General features: G+C 39.7%; 3 protein-coding genes across 5 annotated transcripts; all 3 read left to right on the top strand.

Annotated features, from left to right (window-relative positions):
- The first annotated feature begins 3,572 nt into the window (after positions 1–3,572).
- On the top strand, positions 3,573–8,163 carry LOC116246290 (cysteine-rich receptor-like protein kinase 15). The gene is made up of 7 exons (XM_031618096.2): positions 3,573–4,374; positions 4,939–5,046; positions 5,179–5,300; positions 5,728–5,938; positions 6,986–7,238; positions 7,324–7,474; positions 7,565–8,163. The coding sequence occupies exons 1-7, from the start codon at positions 3,573–3,575 to the stop codon at positions 7,877–7,879; spliced, it is 1,962 nt and encodes a 653-aa protein (XP_031473956.1). The 3' UTR covers positions 7,880–8,163.
- A 1,462-nt stretch (positions 8,164–9,625) lies between these two features.
- On the top strand, positions 9,626–10,508 carry LOC116255215 (cysteine-rich repeat secretory protein 38-like). Its single transcript, XM_031630999.1, has one exon. The coding sequence runs from the start codon at positions 9,691–9,693 to the stop codon at positions 10,411–10,413; it is 723 nt and encodes a 240-aa protein (XP_031486859.1). The 5' UTR covers positions 9,626–9,690; the 3' UTR covers positions 10,414–10,508.
- A 1,326-nt stretch (positions 10,509–11,834) lies between these two features.
- LOC116255183 (cysteine-rich receptor-like protein kinase 10) lies at positions 11,835–16,302 on the top strand. Of its 3 annotated transcripts, none has more exons than XR_004172833.1 (7): positions 11,835–12,745; positions 13,698–13,811; positions 14,107–14,228; positions 14,326–14,536; positions 14,918–15,148; positions 15,482–15,629; positions 15,735–15,875. XR_004172833.1 is itself a non-coding variant. In XM_031630970.2 (7 exons), the coding sequence occupies exons 1-7, from the start codon at positions 11,941–11,943 to the stop codon at positions 16,005–16,007; spliced, it is 1,911 nt and encodes a 636-aa protein (XP_031486830.1). In that variant the 5' UTR covers positions 11,838–11,940; the 3' UTR covers positions 16,008–16,302. The 3 variants fall into 3 exon arrangements, 1 of the variants encoding a protein (XP_031486830.1); XR_004172832.2 differs by having other exon boundaries at positions 11,836–12,745; positions 14,918–15,144; XM_031630970.2 differs by having other exon boundaries at positions 11,838–12,745; positions 14,918–15,155; positions 15,735–16,302.
- Positions 16,303–17,240: the final 938 nt, after the last annotated feature.

Below are 17,240 nucleotides of genomic sequence, written 5' to 3'. Positions count from 1 at the left end.
CTTCTCCCATCAAAACCACCACTTCAACTACATTGGAATAATGCATTCATGCTTCCATGGCTCTGTTCCGTCTCTTTGTCTTCATAGTCGAAGCTGGTCCTCTACCTGTCGCCATCCTCTTTGTTTATTGTTCGAAGATTCCTCCATTATCTGCACAGTGAATTTTTTATAAGGGTATTCATGCTTTGCAGCCTCATGTTTATGAGGGGGTGGAAACAAAATGTAAAACTAATTTAAACCCCGTCATATGTTTTTCGACCGCTTTAAGGCACACAGGCGCTTGTACTCTCTGGAAACAGTCATGAATCTATGAAAATTCTGTTTTTAAACGACGAAAAATCTTTGTGTCTTTCTTCTTGTTTCTATTTTTCAGTTTTTTCTCCAAGGACAGAAAGAAGGCCTCGTTCCTATCACATACAGCAGCTCCACTTCTTCTGCCATGATCCCCAGCTCAAGAAATTTCTCCCCTTATCCAAGGCTGCCTTGCAGTCATGCTTCTACCTCATTCCTCTGCCTGCCCAAGATGCCTCCACTTTCAATGCGACCAGAATAACGCTGAATAAAAGGAACTTCCCTCGTAGCCATTGGCCAGTGGTCAACCCATAATTTGAAATCCGGGGGGGAAGGAAACAGCATGAAACATGGGTGTAAAATTTAGTTTAAGAGGAGAAGGGGTGGTGGCACAGAGGCCATCTTTACAATTATTCATATGAAGATTTTGGCACATTCATGCTCTGCCATTAACTCATGGCAAATTTATTGATCGGGAGGTCACACTCACCACAGCGTCATCTTCGAAATTAAAACTGCGTTCAGTCAAAATCCGTGTTCTCAAAACAAGCCTCCGATCGGGTACCCCCTCTCCTGACTTTTCCTTCCTATAAAAACTGACAAGGCCGTCGTCACCATGAATATGTTTAAGGTCCAGGTTAGACATTGCCATAAATGATGGGCCAAAGCCAAAACTTTTTTTGGTTGACAAATTTTCGATTGACTGTAGACTGAAATCTCGTGGAGCTATCCATATAAACCTTTCAAAGGTGCTTCCAGGACCAAACAACTCAAAGTAAAGCTGCAGTAAAACATATATAACATCTTATCAGGTCGCACAAGCGACAATTAAATAACTACAACGGCAACGAGTCGCACCTTGAAAGCAGCGCAGCGCAGCGCCCCCTCTGTTATGACAAGACGACGTCATACTGCCCGCCCATTTTTGCATTAAAGAAGAGTTCCTCTTTGACTTTTCCTCCTCTCTTCTTAACCGTCATTAGCCCTTTATATTTTAAAGGGCACTTATAAATAATACATATAAGATGATTTTCATGCGCCTCTTATGACTTTCTAGCCCCAAATTTTGAAAAGGCGCTTGCATTTTCTTAATTTCTTGCTACAATTTTACCAAAGAAGGGCTTATTTGTTGTTTCACACTTCCAAAAAGGTTTAACGTTTAACAAGAAGGTTCCTGAAATTGTGCATACAAAGTTGGTATTTTGGATAATTTTTTTGTCTTTTTCAGCGAAACGTATATAGATATTGCAAAAGGTTGGGCCTTTAGCTCGGTTGTTACCTGGATAGTCATGGTTCAAACTTCATTGGAGTCATCTCTCCTGTAAACCAAACTTATAAGCATATATATCTGAAAAGGTGAACCAAAATCACAGATAAATATTTGTTTTATCTAATTCTTCTAAGTAATAAAAAAACAAACACTATCGCAGGTGGCAACAAGAGGTAAGGTACGTAGTCTGGAAAACTGATGCCGTCAAACACATAGCTGGTTACACCACTGGCGGTAAACGGTCACCACAAAAAAGAGAGTTGTGGAGAGCATTAGGCAATGTTTTGATTAACTTAATTTACCATTTGGCAATTGCATTAGTGACACAAATTTGGCGTAGGCATTGTATATAATTTTAAAGTCAGACACAAATTTGGCGTAGGCATTGTATATAATTTTAAAGTCAGACCAATGCAATGTTGAGATATTTGTAATGCAATTTTTGACGGGTTGGTGTGGGCAATAGCCCACCCTAACCAACAAATAGCTCCCCTACTAACTACAAGTCTTTGCCTCAAACAGCGGGCCATTAACTAAAGCGTCCATCCTCGAGTGTTTTCCTTGCCATTCAAAAAACTAAAAAATATAAAAAAGCTATTCAATATTTTCTATATTCACAAATAACTGAACAGTCAAATACTTGATTTTATAAAACATTCGTAAATGCATGCTTTATGAATGAAAATATTAAAATATACTAAAAGGACTAATTACCTTGATATAAATTAAAGATATTACAGGTTTGTCATTTTTTTAGTCAAATTCTCGGAATTCTGTATTTCTGTCGTTCTTGCCTTTTTCTTTCTAATAATTACACTTAAAAAGAGGCAAATTTGAAGGGAAAGTTGCAAACAAATACTGGTAGCGTTTGGATGAACCCCTTCAAAAAATGGTTTTTGTAAATAAAAAAAATTGCTATTTAGAAGTATTATTTAAAGCTCAAATAATGTTTTTAAACACATTTCAACTTTTTCATGGATATTCATATGAACGTGAACATTAAAGTATACTTAAAACAACTATTTTGCCTAAGAGATAATTTCTTCTGAGAACTTCACTAACATGGGTCTCCCTAAGTCATTTTTACACAATTCTATATTTGTCCCTTTCTTGCCTTTGTTTCTATAATCTCACGGAAAAAAAAAAGGCTATAGCTTAAAAGGGACAATAACAAAAAAAGAAAAAAAGTAAATTGTAAGAGCACTTCATTCGCGGGTACTTTTTATTAAAAGAAATGGTTGGGCATCATACGTTCTTAAAATTGTTTTGTAGAGTTATCCGATCATTTGTGTTTTTCTAAGTATTGGGCCGATCTCTAAAAACTAGCTTGCTATGTTTAAATTTCTCTAAAAATTATGAGAGCTCACAACCCCTCTCAATCGGCATGACTGAATTTTGTAGGCTGCCTCCGTATATATAAGATGTCCAATAAGATTATATTTATTTTGTGTGAGATAATAAATAAATATGAAATAACAAATAGGTGCAAGATAATAAAAGATATATGAGATAACAGTAAACGTAAGTATTAGATAATAAAATATTTATGAAATAATAAAATAACAATATGAACGAGACAAAAAAAAACGAAATTTTACTGTTTTAAAGAAATATATTGTTCACAATGATCTGCATATATGAATTGATAAATTTGCTTTTATCGAATTCGCAATTTTTTTATTTTTTTTTTTCATTACAAAAATTTCTTTTGTCGTTATTAAAATAACTGATGAAAATTAATACGCAAAGGCAGTGGCTGATGACATCTTGGTTAGGAGACTATTTGCCCATCGGTTTGGATTGGCTGTTTGCAAATCGATGATGTGATCTGCACGTCATGCATTCTGAAAATTTAAGTTTTGGTGGCTTTCAACTCTCCTTTCACCCGGAGGTCAACTTGTGACTTTTGGATTCCCTTCTTTCTTGTGGGTTTCTATGATGAGAATGAGATCGATCAATCAATCATTCCAAGAAGAACGTTCCTTTTTTTCCTGTCAACCATTTTAATGACATGCATCCACCAGGATCAACCAGGCATCCATGGCGCCACCGCTACGTTCTTCTTGCTGTCCTTGTGCTCATATTCTCGCCTTGCTCAGCGAATCCCCTTCTTCACAGATGCTACTACGGCATCAAATACGCAGACAACAGCGCCTTCCAGCAAAGCCTGACCCAGGTGTTTCGTTCCCTAACAGCCATGCCTCCCACCGGCGGTTACATCACCACAACCGCCGGCGAAACCCCTGATCAAGTTTACGGCGTCGCTCTCTGCCGCGGCGACGTCTCCGTCAACGACTGCCAATCGTGTTTGAGCAATGGGACTGCAGACATGATGCAGCTCTGCCCACAAAGCACAGACGCCAGCGTATGGTACGATCACTGTTACATCCGCTACTCCAACGACTCCTTTCTCGGCGACCCCTTCGGGAAGCTGTACGTCACCTGCGGCGGAAACGGTGAATCGAACCCAAGCCTTTTCGGCAAGCAGTTGGCGCCCCTGATGCTGAACCTGACGTCCGCTGCGGCTACTGATCCGTCAACCAACATGTTTGCAGCCGGCGAGATCGACGTCACGGAGTCGAAGAAGATCTACGGCATGGTGCAGTGCAGGAGAGACCTAAGTGGCAACGATTGCCTTGCTTGTTTGCAAGCTCTGGTGTACTTCAGTGCGAGCCAGTGCAGTTCCACAAATAGCGCCCGAGTTTGGCATGACGGTTGCAATGCACGGTATGATGTACAACCTTTTCTCTTGCAAGTTTCAGGCACGCAGCCACCGTCTAGTTCGCAGCTGAAAAAAAGCAGCGCTGTTAGCGGTGAGTCCTTTCGGGTTTGATCGTGAAGAACAGAAGCACACACACACCCACCCAATACTATCTTCGTTAAAAGATGAACCTCCGACAGTGAAACACCGCACTTAATCTTCTTTCTCAGATTAAGATTAATTAACATGCAATTGCATGTAATCTGATGATGTGCCAATCTCCACATATGTAGGCTATCCATCTTAGCATTTCTCAGGTTACGCATCAAGCACCTCTCAACATCTCTAACGGTGCTGCATAAAAGATAGTATGTATGCATAGAAAACCTGTTATGTCCTCCTTTAAGACATGAGATATGTTAAAACTATTTTCCTCCTTCCTCACCCCTGTGACCTCTTAAGCAGTACGCAGGGTGTGTGACAATTCACAGATCTGATACGCACATCTTCCCTCAAAATTGTTATCATCAGTGATGCCTGCATAATATTCATCATTAATATCGTTTTTTTGTTGCCATTAATTGATTTTTAACAAAATTCATCATTACGATTTTTTTTTCCCGACTTTGGAAACGGTGAAACGTGAATTGCCTAAAGACTTTCATCCCAAACGCAGGAAAAGTGAAAATAATTATTATTGCAATCTCCGCTGCGGTTCTGTTCGGAGCAGCTGGTTTAGGCCTCTGTGCTTGCTTAGTGAAGAAAAGAAGAACAGAACCACAAGGTGATGAGCTATGTGCTTTTACGTTCTATCATGATTGCCATTCCCTTATTTTGAAGAAAGCAGGGTTTTCGCTGTGCCCTGAGAAAAAGTTCTCTAGACTGAAGCACAAAAGTTAATCTAACTTATCAGCAGGTGTGGAGAATCTGAGGCCTAACGATTCATTGCGTTTTGATCTTGATGCAATTAGAGCTGCCACGAACAATTTCTCTGACGCAAACAGGATTGGAGAAGGTGGAAACGGCCCTGTCTATATGGTAACGATCGAACAAATGAGTTTATTAATTTTACTTCATTAAGATCTGTTTGCAGTTGGTTTCAGTCAGAATTGTTCAAAAAATTAGTTTCTAACAACTAGACGCATTAATCTGACGGCCAGATGCATCAAGAAAAAATTAGAGGTAATTGAATCGGCCTTCTAGGCTCAAATAATTGATTCAGTTGCAGATCGGCAGATTTTGCGGAGTGTTTTCATTAAGACTAACCCAATAGGAAGTTGATTTGTCTATGGTGGACCAATTTATTACACTTTCAAGTTGAACAGTTTCATTGGTATTAGAAGAAGAGAAACGAAAAAGAGAGAGCTAACTGAACTGAAGGACCAGTTGGGGGAGGACGCAAGTGCGAAATTGTCTGGTCGGCTTTAGATACGTGACAGGATGCTCACTCATGCGTATACTGCAGGGCAAACTGACGAATGGCCGAGTTGTTGCAGTAAAAAGGTTGTCCATGGAATCAATACAAGGGATTGTGGAGTTCAAGAACGAGGTGGAGCTCGTTGCAAGTCTTCGACACAAGAATCTTGTTCAGCTATTGGGATACTGCGCAGAGGGACATGAAAAATTGCTCATCTATGAATTTGTGCCCAACACCAGCCTCGATAAGTTTATATTTGGTGAGTCAAATTAGTTTCCCTCAAATATATATTGCTCAAATTCTTTTTAGAAATGTTTGAATGATGGAGGCAAACATTAGATATAGACGCTTCATGCCTGCGGATGACTCTGTCTTGCCTGCACTCTTTGATGAAAGCAACATAAGTACCATTTCCTGCATGTTAGTGTAACAAATTGGTGGAAAACATAATATTTGACCTCGTAGAAGTTTCTCTTGCTACAAACCTCTGTTGAACGCCCCTGCTGGTCACATTCCTTTTGAGACTGTAAATTCCCTTGCTTCTCTGCAGTCTTTACTAATAGCATTCTTAGCTTTATCTTAGAAAGCAAGAAGCTGGTAGCCTTTTTAACTCAACATGATCCGCAGTCATCTCTCTTTTTCCATAGAAGAGATCAAAGTTGTGCAAGTTTGTATTACCATAAACTTTGGTGGTCACTTAATCAGTGCTAGTGCAGAAAGACATCTCGTAATTATCTCTTATGTGTAATTTTATTTTCTCATCATTTTTTATCTGAACTGCGCCGCAAAATGGATAACCATCTGAGCATACATGAAACCTTGAGGTTTTAATATCATGCAACATATTTGAATCATCACAGCCCTTTCTAACGTCCATCAACCTTCAACATGAATGATTTAGAGGTCAAGTCAACTTCATAGAAGGTAGCAATTTTAAGTTCCCCAATTCAGAGGGTTTCTTAGTTACAGAATATAGGAAAACGAGTACCCTGCAGACTGTCCGATTGTTGGACAGCCAGGTTTTATTTCCTTAAATCTTAGTCTTGCTGTTCTTTCTATGGGAACTTTCTGTGAGGATCGATCATAATGATAGCAAGAATCGAACATCTGATTTTGCCCTTGAACATGCATTAATTTTCATAGATTAAGCATATTATAGACTTTTTCAAGGTTATTAACCATGCTTTTCACAACCAGAAATAAGTAAGCTCTTTCTCTTTTTTTATGCATTAGTGATCTTAGGCTTGGACTGAACTCGGACTTGCAGTAAAATATGCTTGAACCTAATAACTGTGATGAGCTCCAGATCCTGACAGAGCCATAGCTTTGGATTGGCCAACGCGCCTAAAGATAATTGGTGGCATAGCACGAGGGCTTCTTTATATTCATGAAGATTCTCCACAGAAGATAATCCACAGGAATCTCAAAGCCAGTAACGTTCTATTAGATGAGGAGATGAACCCTAAAATTGCAGATTTTGGCGTCGTTTGCGCAAGGAATGCCAGAGGAGACCCATCTCAGGCAGCCACAAGCAGCATAATCGGCATCGCTGGAACAATGTAAGCTTGTTGCAATCACCAACTACCATTTGCAAAGGAATGACGAATTCATTTAACTCGCGACATATTTTTCGTTTACATACAGAGGATGTATGGCACCTGAGTGTTCAACTGAAGATCAGATTTCTGTTAAATCAGACGTTTACAGTTTTGGTATTTTGTTATTGGAGATTGTAAGCGGTCGTAGGAGCATTCCTTATCAATTGGGCACTGGAGGATACAATCTCCTTGTTCATGTAAGCACTCATTGCTTCTCACCTTGTGTGCAATTCAAAGTGAATTCCAAAAGACTAGAATGTCTTAAGATGAGATTCGGAACTTTGCAGGCCTGGACACTTTGGAGAGACCGAAAAGCGGTAGAACTAGTCGATCCAATTGTGGGCAGAACATGTGGAATAGCTGAAGTGCTGAGATGTATTCAGATTGCTCTATTGTGTACTCAAGAGAATCCAACTGATAGGCCTACTATGTCCTCTGTTGTTTACATGCTCAGCGCAGACTCTCAGATACTGCTTTCTCCTTCACCTCCGTCATTTTTCACTGCCCGTAGAGAACCAGACAATAGTGTCATAATTGATCGTTCTGATGCTGCCTTAGCCACGCATGAAGCTTTTTACATTGATGGTATATGGATGCACTGACTTAAAATGGTGTGGATCTTCCTGATTTTTTTTTCCTTTGCACTTTCCTTGGTTTCTCCTTGAAGAGAGGCAACATCTAAGAAGATGGATCGTGGACGCCCTTGCTCTTCCTACCAACATCTACGGGCTTTACAAGGTTTTACAGCAACTACTTCTTTGCCAACTTTGACCATCACTTGTGAGCGTCTGTGAAATTGCAACTATATGTCATCCCTGAATGCAAATTGTACTTTTTGTTACATCAAAGTTTGAAGCAATGACAGGAACTTTAGTCTTCGATTTTACACGTAGACACAGTTTTTTTTTTCTTTCTGACAACTTTTCAGTCAAACTAATGAGAGATTGTGGATAAACATTTTTCCAGTACTTACGGTGATTATATATGAACCAACGCCATTATTAAGCTAAATGCACTCTCTCCCTCTCCCCTTCCTTTTTGCGTATTTTATATGGCCAGTTCTTCTTCATGTTAAATTATGTCGCAAAAGAGATGACGCCAAAAGTCACTGGGCAAGCTCCTATTTGCCTTGAGTTCTTAGTAATGTTTATTTTATTTTCTTACTTCTCTTTATTTCTTATACTTGTTAACTCTATTTTTCCCTTTAGTTTCTTTTTTTTTTCCTTTTTGCCTAAGTTACCGGCCAAGCAACTAAAGATCCAGAACCTTTTCATTGACAAGAATGCCGTGCAAGTTCCACGCGTAAAATAATTTAAAGTCGACGACGGTAGAAGGATTAAACCTCTGGTGTCATGAATTTGGGGTCAATGATAAGGGCAAAACATAAAACATCAAAACGGATTTTCAGTGATGTTTTGTCACTCGCATATTTTTTGAGACTATGTGAAGATATTGCTACTTGGTCATACTTGGGCTCGGCTAAAAGACGATCTCATCCGGCTTCAATTTCTAGATCAAATCAAATTAATGTGGACCCTCCCTATCCAAATCAGAATGGACCAGACCATATTCAGACTGGGAAATGCGGATATGGGGTTGTCTATGTTCAACCCGCTTACATCATACAGAGCCACAAACGCGCGTATCTGAAGACATGAGTTTTAATTTCTTGTGAATTAATCTTGAAAGGATAAATGAGAACGGGTCGCCGAACAAGTCCAAACTGTACCCATCACCTCACCTACTTTTATAAGATAAAAATATAAAAGTAATCTTGGACCCTTCCAGCTTCGCATATTCTTCTTCCGTTCTTATTTGACTGGACCAGCTCCTACCTTATTTCGTTCAACATAATAAAAGACTACCTTTCTTTTTCAAGGGAATTTTTTTTTCATCTAGAAGCTTTTCTGAAAATCGCAAACGGCCATTACCATCGCTCTTTAACTCAGGTTGAGAATTTGGCGAGTCTGTGCCATGTTCCCTACCTATTCGATAGAATTAATTCGCAAAAAAACTTTATATTTTGTAGCATCTCAAGCGTACAATTTCACCTGTTCCAATGCGGCAAAATAAAGTTCAGCCCCCTATTAGGAAATCAATCAATGTTTAAGGCATATCTTTTGAAGCTGTAGCAAGATTGAGTCACTCAATTAGATATATTTCTCCATTTTGTAAACGATATATGAGACATCATCCGTGCCCAAATAAGTCTTCAGCGACGGCTTGAACGAAAGACCATTTCTACCTGAATGAGTCGACACGTATATCCTGTACAAGGCATGCAGCTCTCGTCCTCTTCTGTATATAAATATATCTGTAGTATTTTCCACTACAATCCATCAAAGCAAGCAAGAAATACAACCAAAACTCCCATTGATCACCTTCTTCACTCGAGGCTTCCTTGATCTTCAAAATGTCGTCACCCAAGTTGGTTTATCTCGCCTTAGCTCTAACCGTAGCCCTTTCGCTGCAACCCACCAGCTATGGAGCAGAACCTCTGCTTCATCGCTGCGCAGGCTCATCAAACTACACCTCCACCAGCTTCAATCTCCAGCGCGTTCTGTTATCCCTGAACATAAAGACTGCAGCCACTGGATTCAGCATGAGCAGTGCCGGAAAGAATTCAGACCGCGTGAGCGGTCTTTCTCTCTGCAGGGGTGCTGTTTCTGGCAGTGACTGCCGGACCTGCGTCAAAGATGCCTCCATTGCTATCCAGCAGCGTTGTCCCAATCAAAAGCAGGGAATCATATGGTATGATAATTGCATGCTGCGCTACTCGGATTTACAATTCTTCGGTAAGATCGACTCAGAGAACAGGTTCTTTATATGCAACACCCAGAACGTGAGCAATCCGGAAGTATTCAACAAGAGAGAGGGAGAACTAATGTCTGCCCTGTCAAGAGGTGCATCAACTAGCCCCTTATACTATGCAGTCGGCGTGATTGAATCTGGAGAAGGATCAAATATCTATGGGCTGGCTGAATGCACCAGAGATCTGTCTAGCGCAGATTGCAAGACTTGTCTTGATAACGCAATTGCTAGCCTTCCAAGCTTCTGTGGTGGGAAGAAAGGAGGAAGGTCCGTTTCTGGAAGTTGCAGTCTTCGATATGAGATTTATCCCTTCTTCAAGCAGTAGAAACCGGTTTCATTGTAAAGGCGTACCAACAAAACAAGGAAACAAACAAATACGACCATATTTTTAAAAAATTGAAATGCTAGTTCAAGCGATCTCGCCTCTAATTTAGTTCCTGTTAGGTTGTTGGTTGGTTCATGAAGAGTCTTTATTATTAAGCAGATTACCGACCAGCAAAACTAGTCGGCATACATTTTTTTTTTTTTTTAATTTTACAATAGTAAATTCTTAAAAATTAAATATATATTAAAAAAAGAAAATGTTAAATAATGTTAATCAAACAATGGATACATGGTCCACCCAAAATAAATTCCCTCTCTAGAGTCTAGACACTAGCGATCACCTTAAATTAATTATCCAAAAATTTCACATCAAAGATGCATTGTTTAACCTATCAAAATCGAGTAACATGAATCTTTTCGTCGACTTGGATTTTTTTTTGTTGTTTTAATAAAAAACAAAAAAGACCGAGAGAGAGTATAGTCATAGATGAGGATGATGGCTGGGTCTTCGCCCGCACAAATGAAGTAAATGCGATCGACCACTGTCATTCAAGTCAATGTTGGGGCCGAATGACCAAAATGTCTTTGAGTCGAAATTATGACAGAGAAAACCCCTTAGAAAAGGTACACGTTTAGTCGCTTTGTTCTTGTATCTGCCGAAGGAAAACCTTACTCGATCGATTTCTTCCATTTGATAATAAGAATTGATCTTTCTTCAACCTACAAGAATGTCAGTGAATTGCATCTTTCCATCAAACATGGGGTGTTTCCGATTTGTTAATTCTTTGCTCATCAAATTTCTCGAGAAGCGAACTGACCTGCTTTTACCCTTGGGAGAATCGGAATGAAGGGAACCACGTTTGCCGTCGCTGTGCTTTTAAAAGAAGCAGCTATATCAAAGGCTTTTGACTTTCTTGTGGTATAGCAAAAACATGGTCTATTTTTTAGAACATGTTGTACTTAATTACTCCTCCAATGGATTCCAATAGGTAAATGTACAACATCCATACATAAATAAGTTTCCGTTACTCTTTTCAAAAATTTAAATGGTAAGCGAGAGGTTGTTTGCTACATGACAACAATCTTGTGTAGCTCACAGGCAGGCAGCCGTCTTCCGGACAAGAGTCATGTCTGATCAGTTCTTATCTATGAAGGACAGGAACAAATGAGTGGAATAAATGGGTCGGATATATTGCAAATTCTTGTTTCAAGCATTGAATAAGCGAGACTTCTTCTAGGCGCTTACCCGGAAGAGTAATAAGAGATGATTATTTGCCATCAACAGTGGCATCTAGTAGGCCCTACTCTCTGGATACCGCCATACTCTTCTGGCCGCTTATTTTGACCGGTTTATTATTTCACACCACAATTGGCGCAATTCACTCGGTGTACTATGTTCTTAGCGGAGCCAAAAATAGCAGAAGAAAAAATGCGTGATTGGGCAGTCTCCGGATTAAAAGATTGAAAAGATTGAAAAGATAAAGGTCTCCTAGACCACAGTATCACGTTTATAGGAAAGAAATCGAAAATGATCAGTCTACCAATCTTCTTGTTTTCCATCCTCCTTGTTGCTGCCTCTGCCATTGAGCCTCAAGCCATCTGTTCCGCCGATTACGGCAACTACACCCTCAACAGCGCCTACCACAAAAATCTCAACCAGCTACTTTCTGCTCTGGCCGCCAATGGTCCAGCCACCGGCTTCAACACCACGGCCGTCGGCAAAGGCCCCGATCAAGTGTATGGGCTTGTGCTATGCCGCGGCGACGTCTCCGCTAAAGACTGCCGGAAGTGCATCTCGGATGCAGGCGCCGATATCACCAAGCGGTGCCCCGTACAGAAAGAGGGGACCATTTGGCTAGACTACTGCAGCCTGCGCTACTCGAACGCTAGCTTCTTCGGGGTTAGAGATGACGAGATCAATTACTTCTGGGACACGGACAACAAGGCGGACCCGGTTCGATTCGCGGGGTTGGCGGGGCAGTTGTTGGCCAACCTATCTAGCGTCGCAACCGCCAGTGGGTCTGGACTCATGTTTGCGACGGGCGAGACAAGCTTCAATAGGTCGATCAAAATATACGGTCTGGTTCAGTGCACAATGGACCTGACCATAAGCGACTGCCGAACCTGCTTGGCCAAGGCCTCAGGCTTCATTCCCATGTGCTGCTCGCCCCAATGGGGTGCAGTGCTCGTCTCTAGGACTTGTTATACGAGGTACGATACATACAAGTTCTACTTCGCGTCCGCGGCACCACCACCGCCCAATTCCTCCCCTCCTTTAGCCCGTCCGCCGCCACTGAATCCCTCGAAACCGTCAGCGTCGTCTTCTGGTTCAGGTATGTAGATTTCCAGCATTTATTTTATCCGGCAACTGCAAATGTAAATCGGGTCGGCGGTAGTTGGTTTAAGAGAAAGGAAGGCCAAGAATCGGCCGTCATACAGTAAATTTGATCGGTAGCTCTTCTTTTCTCCCCTTTCATGACGTGCCTACTTTTTTGGCATCTTTTGGAAAGGGTTTTCAGTTCGTCCTTAATATTGTCGTCCTTTGTAGTGGTTCGGTGCTAATGACCCTTTTCTTGGATTGTTCTTGAATTCATTTCTACGGCCGATATTTATGCACAAGGCAAATATGGGACCCATAAAGGTCATCATTGTTTCATTATGAAGTGAAAATTGAGAATGTTTTACCCATCAAAGAAGTTCTGAGGAGAAAGTGAACTGAATTTTATATTTCTCCAATTGTATGATTAAAGACTAAAATCGTATATTTCCCACGTGAAACAAACCGTCGGAAAAAAACTGTTTCTCACCTTCAGCTCTCGTTGAAAAATTTTTCCTCTTCAGAAAAGTTTTTTGTATTCTTTTGCAAGGGAAAAACACTTGGTGTCAGATAAAGTTTCCCCAAAGCAACGTGGTTAGAAGTTTATCCAACTTTTTGCCTATCGCAATTGCAATCAAATGAAGGCTATTAAATCCCTGTCGAGGAACAATTACACTGGGCAAAAATTATTGGTCTTTCTTCTTACAGAAGAAAGAAGTCAGTTTGTGGAGGTTGCAAATGCATCGGATTTGATATGCGGTCTTGACGATTTTTAACTGTAACTGATCTCGTTAGGTCGTTCCTAGCATAGCTTCCAATACTTAAAAAAGAAATTTAGGATTCAACCTGTTTGAATCCCAGCGCTAATGACCATTATGTGGTATTCCACCTAGTCTATGGGTCAATAGAATTAATTTGAATGTTGGCTCATGAACGCGACTCATTTACATGGATTTATGTTAATGCAGGCAAGAAAAGCATTTTGGTGACAGTTATTTCCATTATTGTGCCATTAGTTGTGCTTCTCTCTGTCATCTTTTGTGGCATATTAGCAAGGAAGACAAATGCAAGTAAACACAAAGGTAAACAGATGATGGATACCTGTAAAGCTTGCTTTTTTTAGAGGACAAAAACTAAATTGCAGCATTGTTCTCTGTTTCAAATTTTTGTGCTCATTTCATCCTTAGCAATTGAATATGTGCATCACTTGCAACTGCTATGCTTGTAAAGGCTAGAGGCTTCGATGCTGTATATATCATGCAACCCCGTTGGGGGTAGGCCGAGCCTTAGCCACTATTAATTTTGGCAATCTTCACAAGAAACTTTTCTTCTTGGAGCTGTTCTAACGACCCAAATGACATTTGCAATCGGATGCAGCCAAGGAAGACCTTGCAAACACAAATTTAAAAATATTTGACTTGCAAACGATCAAAGTGGCCACAAATGATCTCTCTGAAGAAAATAAGCTTGGGGAAGGTGGCTTTGGTCCTGTATATAAGGTAATTCCTTGTATTAGACAGTGATTTGTCACCTGGAATGATAGTCAAACCTTGCTATAAAAGGGAACGTGTTTCTTTTGCATGTCAACATTCATAGGGTACGTTAGAAGATGGACAAGAGATAGCAGTAAAAAGGCTCTCCACTCTTTCTGGACAAGGGACGACAGAGTTCAAGAATGAGGTGCAGTTGGTTGCAAAGCTTCAGCACAAGAATCTGGTTCGACTATTAGGTTGTTGTTTGGAAGGAGAAGAGAAGATACTTGTCTATGAATATGTGCCCAATACGAGCCTCAACAAATTTATTTTTGGTGAGTGAAATCTGGAATGCTTTTATAGAAGACACAATGTATTTTAAATTTTTAGTTGAAAAAACTAGAAGGTCGTTGGTTGCGTTCCCTTGAATGCTAATACCCACAAAAATGGCATATTCTCATCTAGCAACAAGAGACAGGAAATTTTAGTCATTCCCTGCAAAGGGAATAACAGCTTGAAGAAAACAGAATATTGATGATAATAGACTGTCACAAAGTTCCTACTAAAGACGCTCTTTTAGTTGTCCAAGACAGGTCTGCATTGTATGATAAGTGATGAGTACATGTAGAATTGTTATTCAAAACTAGATATTTGACTTGTGATTTGTCAGATGATTAACATTTTACGTTTTCTTCTATCTGATTCGTGTTATGCAGATCCCAGTAAACACACAGAATTTACATGGGAGCAACTTTATAGAATCATCACAGGGGTGGCTAGAGGACTTGTGTATCTACATGAGGATTCTCGTCTCACAGTTATTCATAGAGATGTGAAAGCCAGCAACATTTTATTAGATGACAATATGAATCCTAAAATTGCAGACTTTGGGTTGGCGAGGCTTCTCCTCATTGACCAAACACATCAAGATACCAACAAAATTGTGGGTACATAGTAAGATGATTCCTGTCATTCAATTCAGTTTTTTTTTTCTCCCTGTACATGTCCTAACACATGAACTTGGATAGGAGCTTCCAACTGCTATGTAACTTGCCATTTTTTTTTCAGCCCAATATTGAAATGATTTGAAGTGTCATAAAGACCAAGTTATTTCAAAAAAGAAATGACATGCGTACACATTTTAATTATCTTTTCTGATTAAGAAGCATTTCTAAAATTATCTTTACTTCAAGGACCCTGATGGTTTGTAACAGGAAATTTTCTTTTTCTAATATTCAGTTTCAACGAGTGGTTATAATACGTGGTCTTTCTTTTATCAGTGGATACATGTCACCAGAGTATGCAATGCATGGCAAATTTTCTGTAAAGTTAGATGTCTATAGCTTTGGAGTTTTGCTGCTAGAGATTGTGAGCGGTAAGAGGAACATGGCATTCCAAGAACTAGGCGATCAGGATCTTTTGAGCTATGTAAGTGTCTTCCAAGAACTAATTGATTCCATAAGGCAATATTGTTCCAGAGAATGAAATTTTATATGTGAGATCGTAAACTGACTATAATATGGGAACATACAGACCTGGATGCTCTGGTCAGAGGGCAGAGCATTGGAGTTGGTCGATCCTAAACTGTTGGAGTCATGTCCAAGGGCAGAAATATTGAGGTGCATTCACGTTGGTTTACTCTGTGTGCAAGAGGATCCAGATGATAGGCCAACTATGTCGTCTATTCTTCTTATGCTTAATAGCACATCTGTAACACTCCAAAAGCCGTCAACCCCAGCATTCGTATTGGACAGAAGCAGAGGCTTATCAATTCTAAATACAAGCAGCTCAGATATTTTAGAGTGACGAATCCAAGGCGAGTGATGATTGACATGTTTGTCGCAAATTAGGGATATTACTGTCTGTGGATTTGGAGGTTATCAAGCCTGAAGTTGAAAAAAAATTGTTCTGGTTTTGTCAGCTTGTGCCACTCATTATGTAAAAATCTCCATTTGGGTTCAAAATGTCCTTCAAATTTGGGTGTTCTTTTGCCAACTCAAGATTATCATAGCCTTCAGCTTTGTTCGTTGGGTTGTAAAGTGTATTCTGTAAGGGTTTAGAATACGTGTCAATGAATAAATATGTTATTTGAATATTTGGATTACTATTTGCATTAGAATTATCAATGTGAAGTTGGATTCGCTTCCAGTCCAATCAAAACCTAATCTTGATGCGATTGTTACCTGCAAAATGACCATCAATTTTCATGTCGTTCAATATGCTTTCTTTATAAAATCCAGTTATGTAACAAATTATTTCAAGAGATTCAACTATAATCTGTCAGGGCTGTTACAGAACCTTGTGTAAACTCAATCCAATGGTTGTACTTTGGGTTCAAGTTCATATGTGCTGAAATCTGGCCCAGGAACAGTTCGATTTGCCTCCTTAGTGCTAGCACCCTGCAGGGCTGCAAGAATGATATTCTAATCCAGTTCTCCTTATAATCTGATTATATTCATGGCTTCATTTTCATCAGGTAGCATGTAAGAGAAACCGAATCTTGCCTATAATATGGTCCATAAAAGGTTAATGGCAGTAAATAAGTATCTTATTCCCAAATTTCCCCAGCGATACGTATACACTTGTATTATACTCGTCATCCTAGATCATCGATCTGATGTTGCAAGAAAATCTGCACATCAAAATCTGTCGTTATTCAAGCTAAGGGATTTTAGGGCAAGCACGTGATCTATATTGGAGAAACTCTGGGATGATTCTGATCGTTAAGCCCATATATCTCGGATGCTGCAGAGGATGAGATCGTCCTAGATCATCAGAAGTAATCAGGCGCCCCATGGTTGTGAGCAGACCAGTGTTTCATTAGTGCTGAAAGTATATCAGTTTCAACAATAACCAGATTGAAAATGATCAACTTAGATCAATATTTAAAATTTATTTTGCTTCAATAGATGCAATATTTAATCTGGTTGCAATTTTCACATGAGAGTGGATTCTCTTTATCACTTTTTATAATTTTGATTCTTTTTTTTTTGGACCATTTCGTTAGAAACTTAGAATGTTTTTACATCCAATTCAACT

The sequence above is a fragment of the Nymphaea colorata genome, chromosome 1, assembly GCF_008831285.2.
Source record: "Nymphaea colorata isolate Beijing-Zhang1983 chromosome 1, ASM883128v2, whole genome shotgun sequence".
In the NCBI taxonomy this organism is placed as follows: Eukaryota; Viridiplantae; Streptophyta; class Magnoliopsida; order Nymphaeales; family Nymphaeaceae; genus Nymphaea; species Nymphaea colorata.
The sequence above is the reverse complement of the archived record's forward strand: the minus strand, read 5'-3'. Positions and strand labels throughout refer to the sequence as shown.

What these genes read in the sequence shown, in the direction of transcription:
- LOC116255183 (XM_031630970.2), top strand. Translation starts at nt 11,941, where the DNA reads ATGATCAGTCTACCAATCTTCTTGTTTTCCATCCTCCTTGTTGCTGCC. An exon ending in AAATGCAAGTAAACACAAAG is followed by an intron (nt 13,812 to 14,106) that starts GTAAACAGATGA and finishes AATCGGATGCAG; the next exon opens with CCAAGGAAGACCTTGCAAAC. An exon ending in CCTCAACAAATTTATTTTTG is followed by an intron (nt 14,537 to 14,917) that starts GTGAGTGAAATC and finishes CGTGTTATGCAG; the next exon opens with ATCCCAGTAAACACACAGAA.
- LOC116255215 (XM_031630999.1), top strand. Translation starts at nt 9,691, where the DNA reads ATGTCGTCACCCAAGTTGGTTTATCTCGCCTTAGCTCTAACCGTAGCC.
- LOC116246290 (XM_031618096.2), top strand. Translation starts at nt 3,573, where the DNA reads ATGCATCCACCAGGATCAACCAGGCATCCATGGCGCCACCGCTACGTT. An exon ending in AAGAAGAACAGAACCACAAG is followed by an intron (nt 5,047 to 5,178) that starts GTGATGAGCTAT and finishes ACTTATCAGCAG; the next exon opens with GTGTGGAGAATCTGAGGCCT. An exon ending in GATACAATCTCCTTGTTCAT is followed by an intron (nt 7,475 to 7,564) that starts GTAAGCACTCAT and finishes GGAACTTTGCAG; the next exon opens with GCCTGGACACTTTGGAGAGA.